Source organism: Pleurodeles waltl, chromosome 5 (genome assembly GCF_031143425.1).
Source record: "Pleurodeles waltl isolate 20211129_DDA chromosome 5, aPleWal1.hap1.20221129, whole genome shotgun sequence".
Lineage (NCBI taxonomy): Eukaryota > Metazoa > Chordata > Amphibia > Caudata > Salamandridae > Pleurodeles > Pleurodeles waltl.
In genome coordinates, this window is record NC_090444.1 from 692,833,090 (window position 1) to 692,852,301 (window position 19,212).

The 19,212-nt window shown below is 44.4% G+C and overlaps 1 protein-coding gene across 1 annotated transcript in view; it reads left to right on the plus strand.

The window, feature by feature from the left end:
- Positions 1–702: 702 nt before the first annotated feature.
- The window catches only part of SLC22A16 (solute carrier family 22 member 16), a 240,291-nt gene continuing 221,781 nt past the window's right edge, over positions 703–19,212 (plus strand). The window contains exon 1 of the mRNA XM_069234612.1: positions 703–982. Coding sequence (XP_069090713.1) covers positions 933–982 — 50 coding nt within the window. The 5' untranslated portion in view covers positions 703–932. The remainder of the gene's footprint in view (positions 983–19,212) is intronic.

The window sequence follows — 19,212 nt, forward strand, 5'->3', positions numbered from 1 at the left end:
TAGGTGTTGTTTTCAGTGGAAATATATATGTACGCACGCACATTACGAAAACCCATGTTGAGCAAACATATTGTTTTGGAATTACCACAAAAGTTGTGGTGCAGCATGTTCTAGTACTTCAATCTCTGGATAAGCTGAGAGGGCATCTAGGAATATAACTGAGTCGGTACTGTCGGGTCCTAAGTGCCGGAGCTATTTTATTTGGAGACGGGGATTAGCTGCACTTCTCAAGAAAAACGTAATACTTTTAATTGGAGAGTACCGACACTTCTCAGAAACAATCACTTCTCCGTAACTTTTATTTTTCCATGTTAAGCTCTGACTATAACATGGCTTCCAAACACTGGCATGCTTAGTTGTGGGTTTGCATTATGACGAATGTGTTCTATGTTCTTAAAAGTACATACCACTTTACCTCTTCCTTTTCTGCTGCAAAAATATTTGGACTGTCTCCGGGAAAACAGTTCCTTCCAGCCTGGACATGCTAGAGACCAAACATGGTGTGCAAGCACATTGAAAATCTAGGTGCTGCCGAAGTCTGCAATTCTAAGACCCGAGGAGGGAGGGGTAGCTCTAACACGGCGTGTGTGCTCATGGCGATATGCTGGCCCTGAAATACCAGCCACTATCCAGGGAGGAGGGGGGCTCGTGCTCGGTGTGAAGAGTTCTGCAAAGCGCCCTTAACTAGATTCGCTTATGTCTGCCGGGAGGCGAGGAGAGCGTAAAGGGGAACAGCTGGCGCATTTCAGGGTATCGTGTTTCTAGACTCGCCCCCTTGTGGTGGGTCAGGTGTCGGAGGAGGGACCAGGGCAGGCGCAACTCCCCGCTCCGCTGGCACACACATGGCTGTGCCATCGCTGACATAAACCTCCTTCCAGCAAACCGCCGCACAGCCGAGAAGGGTCCCGCTGCACTAAAAATCCAACATCATCATGACCGCCAACATAGAGATCCTCTTCGACCGTCTCGGACACTTCGGCAGGTAGTTTACTTTCTTCCTTTACTCACTTCCACTGCGACAAGCGCTATTGGACGGGAAGTCGGCGCGCCCGCGGGGTAAAAAGGGAAAAACACACATCTGCCACCGTTGGGCGGTTGCTTTCAGCAACTCAGTGCCGAGACCAGAGCCGCTAACTGGAGCACGAACTAAGTATAGTCCGGGCACCAGCTCCGCAGCGCCCTGTTCTCCCGTGGCCGACTAACTGCAGCAGCTACAAGTGCTGTCACGTCCAAGTTACATAACGGGCCTCCCGGGCAGCCATATTTTCTGTCTCAAACCCGTTACCGGACAGCCTGCCACCCTACAGCAAACAGCGATGTTTGGCTGCCTGGAAGCCCTCACCTCCAGCTGCTCTTCGCGCTCGGTTCTGAGCCTGCGCGCATGGTGCGGTGACGCGGCGCTTGCATAATTAGCCACGTTGTGCTGCTTTAGCCTTTTGCCTTGAGAGGTGGCCGTAGGGCAGTCTTTTCTTCAGTGTGAAATCACTCCTTTCCAGGGTCGGACAGGCTTATAGGGCAGTCTGGTAGTGCCCGAGGGGATCATCTGACAGGGCAGTGTGTGGGCCCATTTTATGCTCTGGTTAGGGGGACCAGGTGTCCCGGCTTCACGGGACAGTTCCGGGTTTCAGTGGACTGTCCCTGTGTCCCAGCGCTTTTGTTAATTTTGAATAAATGTCCCAGTTTTTCTTTGGAGAAAGGTCGGGTCATCCTGCAAAGGAGAAAAGAAAGGGATGATTTTCTTTCCACAAGCGCCCCTAAAGTATCAAATAATTTGTGTCTGGTTCAGCCAGGCAGCACAGAAGGGGCCTGTTCCCAGCAAAGAGACAAAGTGGGGAGGAGTGGGCAAGGGGGCAGAGTCCGGGCATTGCTAAAAAGTAGTCTTGTAAGTAAATGTGTGAGTATGTGTATATACATATATGTATGTGTATATACTATATGCACACATTTACAAGATGTACAACCATAGCGCGCGCACACATATTTCCGAGGCTACGTAAAAAACGGGACCGGCTTTATATAGTGGTAGTAGTAAGGTTAAAGGCTTTAGTCCTACTTTTATGTCTGACCTGTCCCGGTTTTTGCTTCTCAAAGTCTGGTAATCCTCGTTCTGGTGGACCGGTTTTTACTATTGTTCCTAATGATTTCCCTGATATTCCCAAACAGCAGGCACAAAGTGGAGTTTCCCGTACATTGTGAAGCACTAATACAGCATACCTTCACCAGTTTCGAAACTGCCCTGATTTGCATATTTTGATGCCCAGGCCTATCTCATGCTCAAGTCCATTCCTGGTACTTTCGGGACTTTTATCCCCCCTCATCCCACTAGCTGTTGTAGAGTTGCACTTTCCCCAAATATTCTACTGCTGGGAATTTTAACCTCCCATTGCGTGCCAGCTCACTGCTGCCCAGAGGGATTCCTCCAAGAGAGATCTAGAAAAGATAAAGATAGGGCAGAATTTTATTTTCCCCAATAACTTGAAATAAGGGGGAGGTGGTTTCAAAGGGAAAAAATGCAGTTTTTGGTTAGAAAAACCTGGAATATCGCCCCTAAATCAGAAGTGTTTGCATGCATGTAGACCAGGGTCGCCATGAATTCCCCCTATAGCTGTTATAGGAGGCGTGGGGTTCTTTATTGGCCTCTTCTGCCTGCAACTTGGTGGACACTAGTTAATAATTAACTATATAAGGAAGAAAGAAAGATGGGATTACAGACAACAGAAAGAATGATGGAAGGTTGAAAGGAAAGAAAGGTGAATGAAAGAAAGGCAGCAACGATGGATGAGTGGGCAATACGGTGGGTGAATGGATGGGTAAATGGGTGGATGGATGTGTGAAAAGAAGAAAGAGTAAATGGAAATCTGAGAGTGATGGACAAAATAAGCAATTGATGTCAAAGAAAGTAAAAGGATGGAGGGATGTATGGACAGATGCATGCATAAATGATGGTTGTGTGGTGGGAAATATCACTTACAAAGTCGCAAATTCAGCTAGACGCATTTACCGCAATGCCGTCACCACGCTTACCGGAGCAACGACCCACCTTTTCTCTGCCTTAACCACACAAGTGCTGAACCACGCACATGCGTGGTTAAGGCAGAAAAAAGGGAGTCCGCATTGGGAGAGGATGCAGTCAGGTAAGTGGGGCTGGGGGGGGTAGTTTTTAGGGTAGTTTTGTTTTTAGGGTGGGGGGTCAGGGTAATTTTGTTTTTAGGGGTGGGGGTTGGGGTAATTTTGTATTTAGGGTGGGTTTGTAGGGGCAGGAGTGGAGGGTTGGGGTAATTTTGTTTTGTGGGTGGGTTTTTAGAGGCAGGGTAATTTTGTTTTTAGAGGGTTGGGGCGGGGTAATTTTGTATTTAGGGCAGATGGGGCAGGTTTTTAGAGGCAGGGGTGGGAGGGTCGGGGTAATTTTGTATTTAGGGGTTGGGGTTTTAAGGATCGGGTAATTTTGTATTTAGGGCGAGGGTAGCTTTATTTTTGGGGTGGGGTCGCTTGTTTTTAGGGCGGGTAGGTTTAGGGCTCAGGGTGGGTGGGGGTATCGGGGTAGTTTTTAGGGGCAGGTGGGGAGATTTGGGGTAGTTGTATTTTTAGGGCAGGGGGGTCGGGTAGGGTTAGTTGTGTTTTTAGGGCGGGTGGGTTGGGTTTTAGGGTTTTTAGCGGCGGGGGTGGGGGGCTCAGGGTAATTTTGTGTTTAGGGCGGGTGGGGGGGGTTGAGTTTTTTTAGGGGTGGAAGTTGGGGTAATTTTGTTTATAGGGGCGGGGTAGTTTTATTTTTAGGGCGAGGGTCTTGTAGGATTAGTTGTGTTTTTAGGGCAGGTGGGTTGGGTTTTAGGGTTTTTAGGGGCAGGGGTGGGGGGGTCAGGGTAATTTTGTGTTTAGGGCGGGTGGGGGGTTGAGTTTTTAGGGGTGGAAGTCAGGGTAATTTTCTTTATAGGGGCGGGGTAGTTTTATTTTTGGGGGTGGGGGTCGGTTGTTTTTAGGGCAAGTGGGGGATTGGGGTAGGTTTTAGGGCTCAGGGTGTGTGCGGGTATCGGGGTAGTTTTTAGGGGCAGGTGGGGGGGTGGCATGCTACAACCACGCATGCTGTTCCACACATGCCTTTACTAGGCATGCCTTTACAACGAAAAATCATTGTAAAGGTATGCATAGTAAAGGCATTTGTGAAAACAATGCGGTCGTTGTTCCGACCGGGTTGTTTAGGCATGAGTGGTTGGCGCATGCGTTGTTCCATCACACACCCGATGTGTGGCCAGATGGATGGATAGATAGAATGGCCAATAGATTGATAAAATGGTGAAAGACTGATTGATGAATGAAAGAATGAATTAATGACAGGATGTAAAGGTGAAATAGAGGATTTCAGTGGGTTGATGGAATGGAGAAAGGGTGAACCACTAAAAGTTTGGATGAAGAGACTGGAGGAGCTCTCTGTAGGTTCACTTGCTTAATGCTATAAGAGATTTGTTTTAAAGTCCGAGGTATTTTAATTTTCTGGCTACTTCCTTGATGTAAGCTCACCACACTTCTGTGGGATATAGTGCCCTAAGGATCGGGTTGGCACTGACCCAGTAGTGCAAACACCAGAGTGTGCTAGCATTTCACTATGCTGTCAGACAGATGTGGAGGGAACACACACTGGGAGTTGAGGGGTTATTGCTTCTCCAAAAAGCAGAGCAGACAAGTGTCTTAGTTCTATACACAAGTAGCTCATACAAGCCAATTTTTTTTATTTGCATTCTAGGACTTATAGTGCGATCAACAGGACTATAAATTCCAGATTGGAAGGGGAAAAACTGGCCTGGATGTGTTACTCACACATAGTTCGCGGAAATCAAAGAAGCATGATGTAGCAACCGTTCTTCTGTGCTCCCAGATCTCTGTGCCATTGTTACTGTCTTGTTGACTGTGCCTTTACCTTTAACACTCTAGCGTGATCTGCTTTCTGGTTTGGTTTGCACTATACCATACATACATAAAGAGGAACACATAATACTCACGGAAACTGGCCCCAGGAATAATAATAGTAGCCTTCTGAAGATTTCTACACAGATAAAAATAGCAACTTGGGGGGAGGTGGGGACACATTATGAATTAATAAAAAAAATTACAATACATCGGATTCTGCAATCTCTGTACAAAACCCTTAACTAATTTCTTTATTATAGGCTTCTTGTAATGCACCTAGACGCCGATTATAACGAAATGACACCCGAACTGAACTGTAATGACTTATTATAGTTGAGGTCTGACTTCACAGTGCCTGCTGCCAGAGGCAGCATCCGAGGAAAAAGCCAGGTCAGGCCACAGAGCCGCTGTTCAATAACGAAAAGCAAGACGTTGCTTTTCTTTCTCATGCTCTGTTTTACAAGCTCTACAGTGACAAGAAGAAAGGAGATATTTATGGGGACATATTTATTTTATGCACTCATTGGGTAATTATTGAAAAGTTATAATATTTCTTTATGTTTCTGTTGCACTTTTAAAAAAAACATATTAAACGGCTTCCAATATCTTTTTGCATTAAATATCTAGTAGTTTTTTTTATATGTTTAATTTTGCTCTAGAGATTCTATTTTTATTCTTGAAGTTTGCAAACATGCTCTCTCTTTCACGAAAGAGCTATGCAGCAAGGATTTAAGTGCTTTGTGGGAAGGGTGATAGTGTGACCAGGCATTATAAGGAATAAGGTAGCCCCACTTGTACATGATAAGGACATTGCAAGTCATCTCAGCGTTCCGTAACCTTATAAAGGAACTTCTTGGTGACTTGCAAAATCCTTATAATGTACAGGAGGCAGGAGGGGGTTCTTTATCCCATATAAAAAGCTTAGACATTCACCTTAGAAGGGCACGTTGGCACTGACACACTGTATACACAAGTCACCGCAAAAATAGAGAAACACAAAAGCCTAGCAAAAAGAAAAGGAGGGCATGTTAAAATATGATTCAACATGATGCATTATGAGGCCATAACTAGCAACATATTGTCCTGCCAGTGGAAGTGCAGTCAGATGTTTAAGTGGGTGATAATATTAAAGTCAATGCAAATATATCAATTAACTTAGAAAGGTTTTCCACACTTGGAAGTTGGGGACTTTTTTTTAACTACATGTGAACATTTTTACTACTTAAAAGAATATAAGTAAAAGCATAATAACAACCTCCAGATGAGTGTAAGTCAACTGGTGTGAGATATACTAATTTTTGTTAATATTTTGCTTTCATTAGTGCCACTCTTTCTCTGATTTTGTAAAGTAACATCTCCTTTTCATGTGCCTCCTATACCTTTTTTGCCACTCTTTTGTAGTGAGGGTATGCTTTATTCAGATTTAATCTTCAGTGGGCCAAGGGCCGGCTTCATATAAACGCTTCTTCTCCCGGGTACCCTATTTGCTGTGCATGAAAGGTGAAAAACGTCCTGCCCGCCCAATCCAACAACAACACTGCATATCAAGCAGCATTTATGACCCCATATAACAGTATATAAAGTTCACTGTTAAACACTTTAGGACCATATCTAACATTTTTCAGCCTCCTCCGACCACCCAGATTATACTTAATTGTTGTCTTTCTGTCTGGAGGATGTTGTTATATCTCAAACACATACGCAGGACCATTAGAGTTTGCTATGATATATGGCTACGGAACACTGTTAGTCTGTCCATTTCCAATCTGCTGCAACCGCTAGTGCGGTTGTTAGCACCCGTTGTGAGCAGCCCCAAAATTCCTACGAGGCCAGGAATAGCACTATTAGAATTGTATATTTTGATGGTATAGTGCAGGTTTGTGTTTTTTTAACCCAGAAATTCGACCTACTATAAGCAAGTGAAGTCTATAGGTGAAATACTGGGGAAAATAATCTAGAATTGGTATAGATTAGTTTATTTTTCTGAATTGTTACTGCTATGGAAAAATTAGCCGCTTCAAAAAAGGCCAACAGCTCAATGGCAAGTTTTAAGTTAAGCAGCGCTGCCTTGTTGTTCAAAGCACTGTCTATTTATACAATATGGCTCTGCCTGGATATGAATTTAATTGGGTGTAATTACAGTGTCGTACAGAATGTGAGCTAACATCAAGTTTTGACTCATAGTCGAGATACCTTTGGAACAAGGCCATCCTGTTTGAGTGCAATAGTACTCAAAGCCCTGGAACTCCAGTGGTAACTTACACTGCCCATCAATGATGCAGCCCAGTAATTGATTGGCTCAGAATATGATGAAAAGGCCCCAGCCTTACACACGGCCCTGGGGTCTAGGAAGATCCCATTTTGGTTCAAAATGTACATCTGTTCAGAATTTGTTGAGAAATACAGGCCAGCGGAGTTAATACAATGTTTAGATAAAATAACACAGATGGGTCAATGAGCTAATTTTTAGGGTCGAGCCTGCGTCGCATCCATATCGCTTGCGAGACGCTTTAGTAGTTAGAAAAGGGCTTGGAGCTCCGTCCATGTCACGCCAGAGTCTTTCATTGGTTCGGGGGCTTGCCTTTTAAAATATGCTTGCTTTCATTAGTGGAAGGCATGCATACGTCTTTCCTTTTTCGGTGGTTAGCCCTCCTCGAGCGCAGCGACCAAGTACTGAAAACATACGAGGCTCGCTGATTTCCATCCGGTTTGTGAACTACTTTTTATCTTTTTTCGCAGCGCGATCTCGCTTGGCAGAAGTTGAGTGCTTTGCATGACATCGACCCTGTTACATAGTTAATTGCACTTTTGCCGGTTACGTAGATAATTGCACTTTTGCGGATAGGTTTCACTACGAGTGAACTGTAGTAGCGCGATTGCGCTATTTTTTTCCATTTAATGTGGCAAGAAAAAGTCCGTTTGGGAGTTTACAACTGCTAATAGCTCTAACTCGGAGAAATGCGAGACCCGTTGCATTGCAAATGCTTGTTTATTCTGCAGACATTTTAGTTCCTCGGACCTGGTCTTAAGTCCACAGAACCCTTTTTCAAGTTAGTTGGGCATGTGGGTATAACAGTATATGTTCCATAATACCAGGATAAATAAAGTTAATTGCAGTTTGAGTGCTAAATGCAGTTTCATGTTGAGCAGAAGGAAGGCCACGGGGAAGGGAGGAATGAGCACATTTTGGCATTCTCAGCCCTTGCTTAGGACGATACTAAAATAGCCATATCCTGGCCTGGCCTGGCCTGCCCTATGTACTGGTATCAGTATTTCCTGCACAAGGAAATGTACGCTTTAGCTAGGCCCCATGTAAGGTACCAGTGTGTACCATGGCATGGTCAAGTATTAGGAGCCGAAATCTACTTGAAGTATCCAATGATTGCTGTACTGGACATGCGTATTAACATAGGTGGAGTAACTTAATCGTACTAAAAAAAGCAACAGCAAAAAACTAACAGGGTCCCGACCAGATTTCCACAAAGATAGGGCACACGTAGGACCAAAGGTCTTTTCTCACGTAAGACAGAGTACACAAGGGATCTAGGGTCAGACGATGTGAAAGAGATAGGCTTGAGTGAAATCCTGACACGGTAAACTGAAGAACAAACGCGAGCGCTGTAAGTAGTCTCTTTATCTCTGGTGTTAGTTCTCCGGTTACCTTGTGCTGTGACAATATTGCCGTGGCTGCATCACTAATGATTTTCAGACCATGACCCCTTGTGCGATGTTATATATAGTCCACACATCAAGCATTCAGTTTATCTGTGAAGCTGTGCACACTGACCATAAGCAATTAAAATGTGAACGGCCACTGCAAACCACGCAGAACAATTCTACATTTTACTAAACATTAATCATGGTCATTGTTTGAATATCACATTGCTCTACAATTTTGGTCTCATGTCTGCGTGTATTTCTTTATTTTCATTTCTTAGCTCTCGCCTGAGTCAGTACATGCTCTGTCTCTTGCGAGATGCATTGTTTTCTAACAGTGGGCCTAGAGGCCAGCTATTGCCTACAGTTGGTTGGCTTCACTGTCACTATTATTTACTTGATTCTCATTGTTCAGCTGCCATAGGCTTCCTTCCTCTTGGCCTGTTTGGCTCTCTCTTGTAGCATGGACCCATACTTGTGTCCTTCCACTGCTCATTTTTTCAGGCAGGAAGCACTCTGGGACTGTCTGTTTTTCAACTGTCTTCCTCGTGTACTTCTCCCCCTCTGTAGCCCCCCCTGCCTGTCATCTCTTGCTGTCGTTTTGCTTGCTCTCACACCATCACTCCATCCTTCTGTTGTCCATGTTTCTGGCCCCAAAGCACCCTCCCTCATGTTGTCTGTGTTGCTTTCCTCGTGTCACCCTTCATTGTCCGTATTGCTCCTTCCACCCACCACTTTTCGGGCAATACTTTTTTCTTTGTGTTTAAGCACTCTATGAGAGTGCGTGTTTTTCAGCTATATTCCTCATGTACTTCTGCCCTTTGTTTTCCTCCCGCCCGCCGACTTTCGCGGTTGTTTTGCTTTCCCTCACCTTATCACTTCATCCTTCTGTTGTGCATGTTTCTTGCCCCATGCACCCTTCCTCATCTTGTCTGTGCTGCTTTCTGACTTACACCTTCCACTGTCTGTGTTGCCCCGCCCACCCACATTCCTTCCCTGTGCCGTCTGTGTTGCCCCTCCCACCCATCTACCCTCCCTACCGCTTTTCCCCCACACCATCCATTGTCCATGTTGAAAATATTTGTTGCCTTCCACCCCTCCACGTTGCCTCCTTTCTTCCTCCTTTTTGCTACCCCTCCATCCCTGTTGTGTTCCACCCTGCAATAAAAAAAGAGCTGTAACACAGCCAGCCCTGGCCATAACAGTTTTTTCCACACCGTACATTGTCTGTATTGCCCCCCACCACACCCATGCTCCCTTCATGTTGGCTTCCACCTTGCCTGCCCTCCCACTGGCAATAAAGAAAGTGATATGATGCAGGCCAGTGGTGAACGTGTCATAGCACTTTTTTTTTTTTTTTTTTACATTTTCAGCCTTGCTGCAGGGCAGCTGTTTTTCTGTACTACATGGCTAAAAAACAGTTGACAATGGCAAAAGCTTTTGTCCCGTAGATGAGACCGATTGGCTTTGCCAATGCTTGTTTTAAATTGTAGTTTAAATCTAGACTAATCACTCTCTCAACATCCGGTTACTTGGACATAATATTTTAGCATTGCTTTTTTTGTTTTTAAAAAAGATTGCTGCAGATGCAGTAAGTAATCCTGTGTCATGTAGCCATTATCCTAAGAGCAGGACAGATTGTCGCCCTATTGTGTCCTTCCCATGAATGGCAGTAAATACCATACTTTGCTACAAGCTAGCTTTGAAAGTGCCATTATTAATTAGTTTTTTTGAGGAAAAAGGGGAGGAGAGAAAGTTTAGGGAACAGCTTGCTAGTTCTGTTCACCTGATTACTATCTTTATCATGAGTGACTGATACTCCTGTTAGCAGGGTTGGTGAGTGGCCAATGGTTAGCCTTGGTGTTTAGTCCATGGTATTCCTGCCATGGCATGCTGACTTGTTTGGGAATTATACCAGTACCAACCCATGGCGCTAATGTCCTGGACTGTCAGCCTATTTGACCACTGAGAACCAGAGTTCTAACCTTTGAACTTCAACTATAACCTTCTGTTGGTCTTATCCAGCTCGCTTTGCCTGCACTATTACATTATTGCCACCAGGTAATTATGCCCCCTTCCGTTCTGGTTGCAAAGAAGTGTATTAGTCACAACTAGCTCTGTCTATGGATGCTAGGAATTACTTGAAGACTTTCTTTGGTCCTTTCTGTGTCCTATCTTTGGGGAACTCTAGTTGCGAACCTGCTAATTTTTTCATCAGGGCAAACTCCACGCATGTGACAGCAATGAAAGAAGTCTGATTATGTAGTGCAGGTCTCTTTGTAGTATGTGACTCTATAATGTAGTGGTGTCACCGTGCAGCTTGCACAGCACAGTGGTGGTGACGTGGTTACATTACTGCGCCACCAGTATCCCTCTACTTTTGGCTGTAGTGGGTGAGCACCTTTGTATGCTCAACTGTCCTCCCCCATAGAAGATTGCTTTTCCTAGGGTTTCTGTCTGTACCTGAGAATCTGTGCTGGAAGGCAGGCAGGCCTCTGCTCAGTCTGTCTCTCTCATAATAGCTGTGATCATTAGTACAGTTAATATTAGTAGCACCCACAATAAATTGGTGACACCAAATAACTAGACATGGAGACAAGGATGCTACAATGTAGATGGCCCTTGAAAGGCGTGCAGTTGATCATTATAATTGAATCAAGATAATTTATTTTTGAAGCAGTTCCCTGTTGGAGTCCACGTGATTACTTCAGTCATCAGTATTACTGACTAGCCACGGTTGGCCTTTGTGTTTAGTCAGTGCACTCCCTACCATGCTACTTTCGAGTGATAGCCACAAACCCAAAGCCTATCCCAGGGCACGCAAGGCTTGTCATGCCAGTTTGACTTTCCACTGGTAGCTAGAGGGACCCCCTGCCCTTCTGTCTTTTGAACTTTAAACCGTAAACATTTGTCGGCCTTACCAGGTTCTCAGGCCCTATTCAGTTAATTTGCTGCAAGCCAAAGAGCCACTCCAAGGTAGGCAGACTTCATTACTAATGAGAAGACTTCCAATAGAAACAGTGTGTGGAATCCACTAACATGATACATATTCATTCCGTACTGTTCGTAGAAAAACTTGCCCGTTTCTGCCTTCTGACTGACTTCTCTGCCTTTGTTAAAAAACACATATAGGTAAAAGAGAGGGGTAGTATCCTCTAAAGCTGCTCTTGACAAAATACACTTTTTTAAGGGTGGGGGAGTGCAGGTGACTATATACATCTTTCTTGCGCTCCGTTGGCTGTTATTCACTCAGCTTGGGCACTCATGCCTACCTGTATAAAACCTCTTTGGGAATTAAATACAAAAGAGCTGCCCCTGTGTTGGTCTAATGCTAACCAGAGTGCCACTAGCTCATCAAATTTTTTATGTCATCTCGCTGTTAGTCTTAGAACGGTCTCACAAAACAACTTAACCACCTGCTCGTTGTGCTGCACAACCCGAAATGTACCTGACAATGAGACCGAAGTGTCCCGGAATGCTGTCTGTTCTGATTGTAACAGAACCAAGACTCATTTTCATGCGACTCGTATCATTCTAGAGCAGAGGTCTTCAAACTGGGGGTGGGGGGGTGAGGTGGGGGGCTAGGGTGGCCTCAAGTGATCGGGGGGGGGGCCCTAGGGTGGCCTCAAGTGATCATAGGAGGGGGCGCCTGCCAAAAGAAGCATTACACACATAACAGGCCTTTGTTTTAAGCAGAAGCATGTTTTTGCATCTTTAAAAAGGTAACAGTACTTAACTGCAATGTTTAAATAGGTCTAGACATATTTAAACATTGCCATCTTTATACAATAATTGTGCAAAATTCTGAGGAGGGGGCCCAAAGATTTTTATTTTTCAGCTGGGGGGGGGGGGTGCGCGGCATTAAAAAGTTTGGAGCCCTCTGTTCTAGAGTGATATAGTACGTGAAGAATATTGGACTGGAATGTGGCTCGAGTGATTACAAATAACTGATATTGATTTAAACATTCATTACATTGCTCTGTTGTTGGTTGCAGAAGATATCCCACATGGGAAGGGTATGCCTATATGTGGGTCCCATAGTGACTATGCGGCGGGACTCAACCTTTACCTAGCAAGTAGGCCAAAACTGTTCTAGGGTTGTTTGTGTTCTCATCTGGAGGGGACCTGTGGCCTAGTTGTTTGGGCTGGAGTTTTCCTGTTGGTGCAGATTCAATCTGATTGTCATTTAGTTGGTTTCAGTCTAGAGTAGCTTAAAAGTGAAAAACGAGGGACTGGGATGCAGTCTGAACAAGCAGCTGAGATTCATTCAAGCAGTCTTTCGATCACTGTGTTATTTGTTTAAGTAGCTATTCCAAGTGTGGTGGTTGTGTCCAGACTTGTATCCTATGCTACATGTTCTACAAGAGTCAAACTATACCTCACCGATGAGGCCTAAGTACAATGAAACTGGTTGGGCCTGCTTGTGTTACCGTCTGAAGGGATCCTAGCCTGGCAGGCTGTTACTATTGGAGCAAGGCCACAACTGATTTGCATATGGCTGGTCTCTGTCCAGAGGGGCACACTAGGTGAAAGATTAGAGACTGAATGCAGCCCAGAGTGATTGCCGGTGGCTGAGATTAATCCAAGCATTCCTTCCATCACCTTGATGTTTACGTTTTGATTCAAGGCTTGTTATGGTTTGTTTCAACATTTAACTTGAAATGCCCTTCCTCTTAGCTGCTTCAGCTTAAAGAAATCTTTTTTGCCTTGTGTCCCTTGGAAAACATTTTTGCTATAAATATCAATACAATCTTTCACGCCACTGCCTACAGGTTGGTCTTCCTACTCTCCCACGCCCAAAGTGCATACTCCATAAATGAGCTGCTAGACAACTATTAAATCTCTCCTTTGTGCATCAGCCAGTTTACTTTCTTGACATCTACTATAACTAACCTGTACGTATGGAGGTTACATGTATTACTCACCTCACTGCTAACGTGCTCAGCCTTAAGGCATCATGTGCCATAGTGCTTCAATGAAGGGCATTTCCTCTTTTACCAGGAGTCAAGGCATTAGAAGTTCAAACTCTTTGCATAAATGTCATTGTAAAGTAATTATTTGTTTTAGGCATCAGTGTCAATTGGAGCATGAGTAACGTAAATGAAGCCACCTTGCCAGGTGGTCGTTTGGTACCTGCACTTTATACCAGCTAGCTGTCCAATAGCATATTGTTATTGTTTGTCACTTAATCAACCCTCATCAAGGTCAAGGCTGGAAAACTAAGATGAGCATTTTTTTACAGGGTTGGCATCTCCTGCTTTGCTTTTCTTTGCTTTCATGCTATTCCTCTCTATTCCACGGTATGTCCAGGATAGCACCAAATCCATGTCTCTTGAAGGAGTTTGTAGATGGCTTAAGGCCTCATTTATCATTTTCTGTCCTCTCCACATGGACTCCTATTTAAGGATTTGCAGCAAGTAATTCTTTACATGTTTGGCACACCTTCTCTAGTTGTGCTTTTGCTTAGTAGCTATTGTTTATTTTGCCCACCGTTTAGATAATCCAGTGGAATCACCCTGCTTGCAAAGTTAAGCTGTACAAAGTGTGACTGTAATAGACACAATGTAACATTTCTATTACAATATACAGTAAATGACTGGCTTTGTGACTTCCTCAACCTTGGTCCAGGGTAGTCTGACTCCTGCATTTAACCAGTCCGTAGCTCTTATCCACCATCTGCCGCATTCACAGCCTCTGTGTTGACCTGTCAAAAAGGCCTTGACAGCTGCTACAGCGTCTTAAGTGACTTTTGTCCACAAACAGGAAGTTCTCTGAGTAGGGGCTAATTGCTCCAAACACACCCCTCCCTCCCTCTCTCTCGGACTTCCATCAGTACATACATCCTCTGGCTTTGGCACCGACCCCAATGAAGAGTCCTTGAAAACCTAAAAATCACCTATTAATGTGCCACCTCAACACACGTTTGGAATCACACCCTGAATGTCCCTGACCCCACTTAAAAGATGTTTTAACTGTCAACGACCTCACTACCAAAGCTAGACTCTTGTTCTCCTGCCATTTTAGCTTCCCAGAACACGTGTAAACGATTATCCAAGTTAAACAAATAAATAAAAAACATTGTCATCTTCTCGATGTGCACCGCAGCACACCCTTACCATGAAGGGCGACATCACTTCCTGCTCTCTTCTGCCTTTGAACTTCTTTTCTCCTTTCTCTATGAATTTAACAATGACAAAATCACCAAGGCTCTTGCACGGATGCTCAGTCAAGAACTACGTCCAGACTTGTCTCACATGCTGTTGCTTCTGCCTTTCGGAACATTTGCAGGTTCTCCCTAGATTTGTGAATGATTCCCAAAGCCTAATAACGTGTAAGGAAAAATTATCTACCCTACTCTTAAGCACGTGCCTTAGTGGCTCTCTCCTTTTCACCAGCAAAGACCTACCTGCATCTCTCCATGTTGTTTCCTGCACGTCGCAAGGGAAGCTGGGCAGTTCCTGCATCCAGAAAAAATATATGCCATCATAAAGATATTAACTATATTATTATTTATGTTCATTTTTATATTTAGGAAGTTTTCAGTAACTTTATTTTCCCTTCGCAATCCATCATGGCCAACTCTGTTCCTTGTGTTATGTCACTTCCTGTTCTCCACTATATAAGCAGAAAGTCCATTGAGAAGTCCAGCTGTGTCACAGTTATGTCTTGCCATTGCTCGCTCCTGGTTTCTGTGAATCTCCACTGTTTTGAGGTATTCTTTGCTTATTAACCCCTTAGCTGGTGGGCCGGCTCCCCCCAGTGCTGAGCCCTTTTTTTGGCTATTTGGGGTAGTTCGCGCTTAGTCCTTCATAACTTTTTGTCCACATAAGCTATCCACGCCAAATTTGCGTCCTTTTTTTCCAACATCCTAGGGATTCTAATGGTACCCAGAGTTTGTGGTTTCCCCTGGAGGAGACCAAGAAATTAGCCAAAATACAGTGAACATTTCGTTTTTTCCCCAAAAAATTGGAAAAAAGGGCTGCCGAAGAAGGCTTGTGTTTTTTTCCCTGAAAATGGCATCAACAAATGGTTTCTGGTGCTAAAATCACCATCTTCCCACCTTTCAGGAACGGGCAGACTTGAATCAGAAAAGCACATTTTTCAAAACAAATTTGGCATTTTACTGGGACATACCCCATTTTTACTATTTTTGGTGCTTTCAGCCTCCTTCCAGTTAGTGACAGGAATGGGTGTGAAACCAATGCTGGATCCCGGAAAGCTAAACATTTCTGAAAACTAGACAAAATTCTGAATTCAGCAAGGGGACATTTGTGTAGATCCTACAAGGTTTTCCTACAGAAAATAACAGCTGAAATAAATAAATATTGAAATTGAGCTGAAAACAACAGCCATTTTTCTTTATGTTTTACTCTGTAACTTTTTCCTGCGATGTCAGATTTTTGAAAGCACTATACCGTTATGTCTGCTGGACTCTTCTGGTTGCGGGGATATATAGGGCTTGTAGGTTCATCAAGAACCCTAGGTACCCAGAGTCAATAAATGAGCTGCACCCTGCAGTTGGTTTTCATTCTATACTGGGTCTACAGAAATTCATTTGCTGAAATATGAAGAGTGAAAAATAGGTATCAAGAAAACCTTTGCATTTCCAAAATGGGCTCAAGGTAAGGTTTTGAGGAGCAGTGGTTATTTGCACATCTCTGAATTCCGGGGTGCCCATACTAGCATGTGAATTGCAGGGCATTTCTCAAATAGACGTCTTTTTTACACACTCTCTTATATTTGGAAGGAAAAAATGCAGAGAAAGATAAGGGGCAATAACACTTGTTTTGCTATTCTATGTTCCCCCAAGTCTCCCGATAAAAATGATACCTCACTTGTGTGGGTAGGCCTAGCGCCCGCGACAGGAAATGCCCCAAAACACAACGTGGACACATCACATTTTTTGACAGAAAACACAGCTGTTTTTTGCAAAGTGCCTGCCTGTAGATTTTGGCCTCTAGCTCAGCCGGCACATAGGGAAACCTACCAAACCTGTGCATTTTTGAAAACTAGAGACCTAGGGGAATCCAAGATGGGGTTACTTTGTGGGGCTCTGACCAGGTTCTGTTACCCAGAATCCTTTGCAAACCTCAAAATGTGGCTAAAAAAGCACTTTTTCCTCACATTTCAGTGACAGAAAGTTCTGGAGACTGAGAGGAGCCACAAATTTCCTTCCACCCAGCGTTCCCCCAAGTCTCCCGATAAAAATGATACCTCACTTGTGTGGGTAGGCCTAGCGCCCGCGACAGGAAATGCCCCAAAACACAACGTGGACACATCCCATTTTTTGACAGAAAACACAGCTGTTTTTTGCAAAGTGCCTACCTGAAGATTTTAGCCTCTAGCTCAGCCGGCACCTAGGGAAACCTACCAAACCTCTGCATTTTTTAAAACTAGAGACCTAGGGGAATCCAAGATGGGGTGACTTGTGGGGCTCTGACCAGGTTCTGTTACTCAGAATCCTTTGCAAACCTCACAATGTGGCTAAAAAAACAGGTTTTCCTCACATTTCCACAAATTTCCTTCCACCCAGCGTTCCCCCCAAGTCTCCCGATAAAAATGATACTTCACTTGTGTGGGTAGGCCTAGTGCCCGCGACAGGAACAGATCACACAAGGCTCAATTGTAGGCCTTGCATGAGGGCTACTGTTAACCCTGGAGTGATTCATTCCTGAAGCAGGCACTAGGCGCAGGCACACAAGCGGGGTTGTGTTTTTATCAGGACAAGTGGGGAAACACTGGGTGGTAGGAATTTTGAGGATCCCTGCAGATCCCTGGACTTCTGCTCATTGGAATGCAAGGAAAATGTGTTTTTTAAGCACATTTTGTGATTTCAAGGGGATTCTGGGTGAAGGAAAACTGGTGAGAGCCACGCAAGTCCTGCACCCTTGGACTCCCCTGGTACTAGTTTGTTAAAGTTAACCCACCACTCACACTGGTTGGTTTTAGCACCTCCAGAAATTATGGTTTCAAAGCATGATTACTTATCGAAGTATCTGAATATTGAAACCAAGCCTTCTGAAGATGGGTCATAAAGCCGCATCCAGGCACCAACCTCTTTATGGTCCATTCACACGCCATTCACGCACAACAAACAACCCTTTCATATCGTCAGCCACGGGCCCAATCCAACCAATCACTGCACTCACATTAACTTACCGCTGACAGACAAGGGACCATCACATTCACACGCCACAGAACGAAATACGTTTGACTACATTTTACCACCTGTCAAGTAACTGCCTCCTTCTTCCTTAACATTACCAAATGCATGCGTAACGAACCTTTACTAATGACTCCTGTGTCAGCCACCTGAGGCTCAGGAAGACATGTTTTTCATGCGCCTTTAACGCACTCTCTGTGCTAAATCCAACTCCTTCCAGTTTGTGGATGCAAGTTGGGGGTGTCCGAGTATGCCGTACAAAGCGATTCCTCGAACTGAGAGAACATATCTACCTTTGAAACTAAGGGAGACATGCTGGGGATTTCTCATGATGTTCCCTAAAGAGAAGGTCATAGGCTATGAAAAAGGGTAGTGTTTGGTACATAGGGGAGTCCATGAGAACGTAGCATATGTCCCAGCCAACATTATGTGCAGTGATGTGACTATAAGGCACTTATACAGCAAACTGAACATCTACTAAGTTCTGATGGAGGATGAACATGAAAAGCAGGACAAACACTGACCTATACAAGTCATTCTCCTTCAGTGCTGGGATGGCACCAATGGGTTTGAATCCATAGGTGTAGATGATGTACATCTGTACTACCTTTATTATCTGCCTTCTACCTGTGCAATAACACTGTGAAGGCACTCCTACCATAAGCTTTCCTTACCCATTCATGTCTCTGTTCTCATCAGAGTCCTGGCTAATCCTGTATAATTGCCAAGTGAACCTATACTAGTTTGTGGAAGCAAGTTGGGGGTTTCCAAGTATGCCGTACAAAGTGATTCCTCGAACTGAGAGAGCATATCTACCGTTGAAAGTAAGGTAGACATGCTGGTGAAGAAAGGGTACTCCGTGGCAATGTGGCATATGTTCTGTCCACTAGTATATGCAGTAGGGGGAATATAATGTATGTTAATTGAACAGAACACCGACCACGCTCTGACGGTGGATTTAGCTGTCAAGCATTCCAAAAGGAAGTCCATGATGAAGTAAAATTCTGTGGCTCCTTGCCTAATGAAGCAGTGGCCCATGGACGTTCGGTATCCATGCACTGCCACTGAAAGGATTACCCAACGGCAGCTCAACCTCAGTCGATTTCCCAGAACTTTGCTTTAGTAAGATACAACTTAAAGCAAGTAGGGATACAGAGGCCTGGTTGTGATGGACACTGGGGACAGTAATACCGACTCTCCTGCCGCTTTCCATGCTTCGAGCACACTTTACAGCGATGACATGGACGATCCTTTTTTGGGTGTTTTAGGAATGCAATCAGCAAAGTGTCGCTCCTGCAGCCTTGCCACATCCTCCAGAACATATGAGGTGGAGGCTGCTGCTTCTTCTGTAACAGCAGTGAGGCTTTCAATTACAGACAACTGGAAGTCAAGGAAAGTTATGAGTCTTCCTGTGGTTGTCTGACGGTAAACAACATACTCATTATATGTTGTCATCTGAATCAGGTGGGTAAACAGTTTCTTGTACCAAG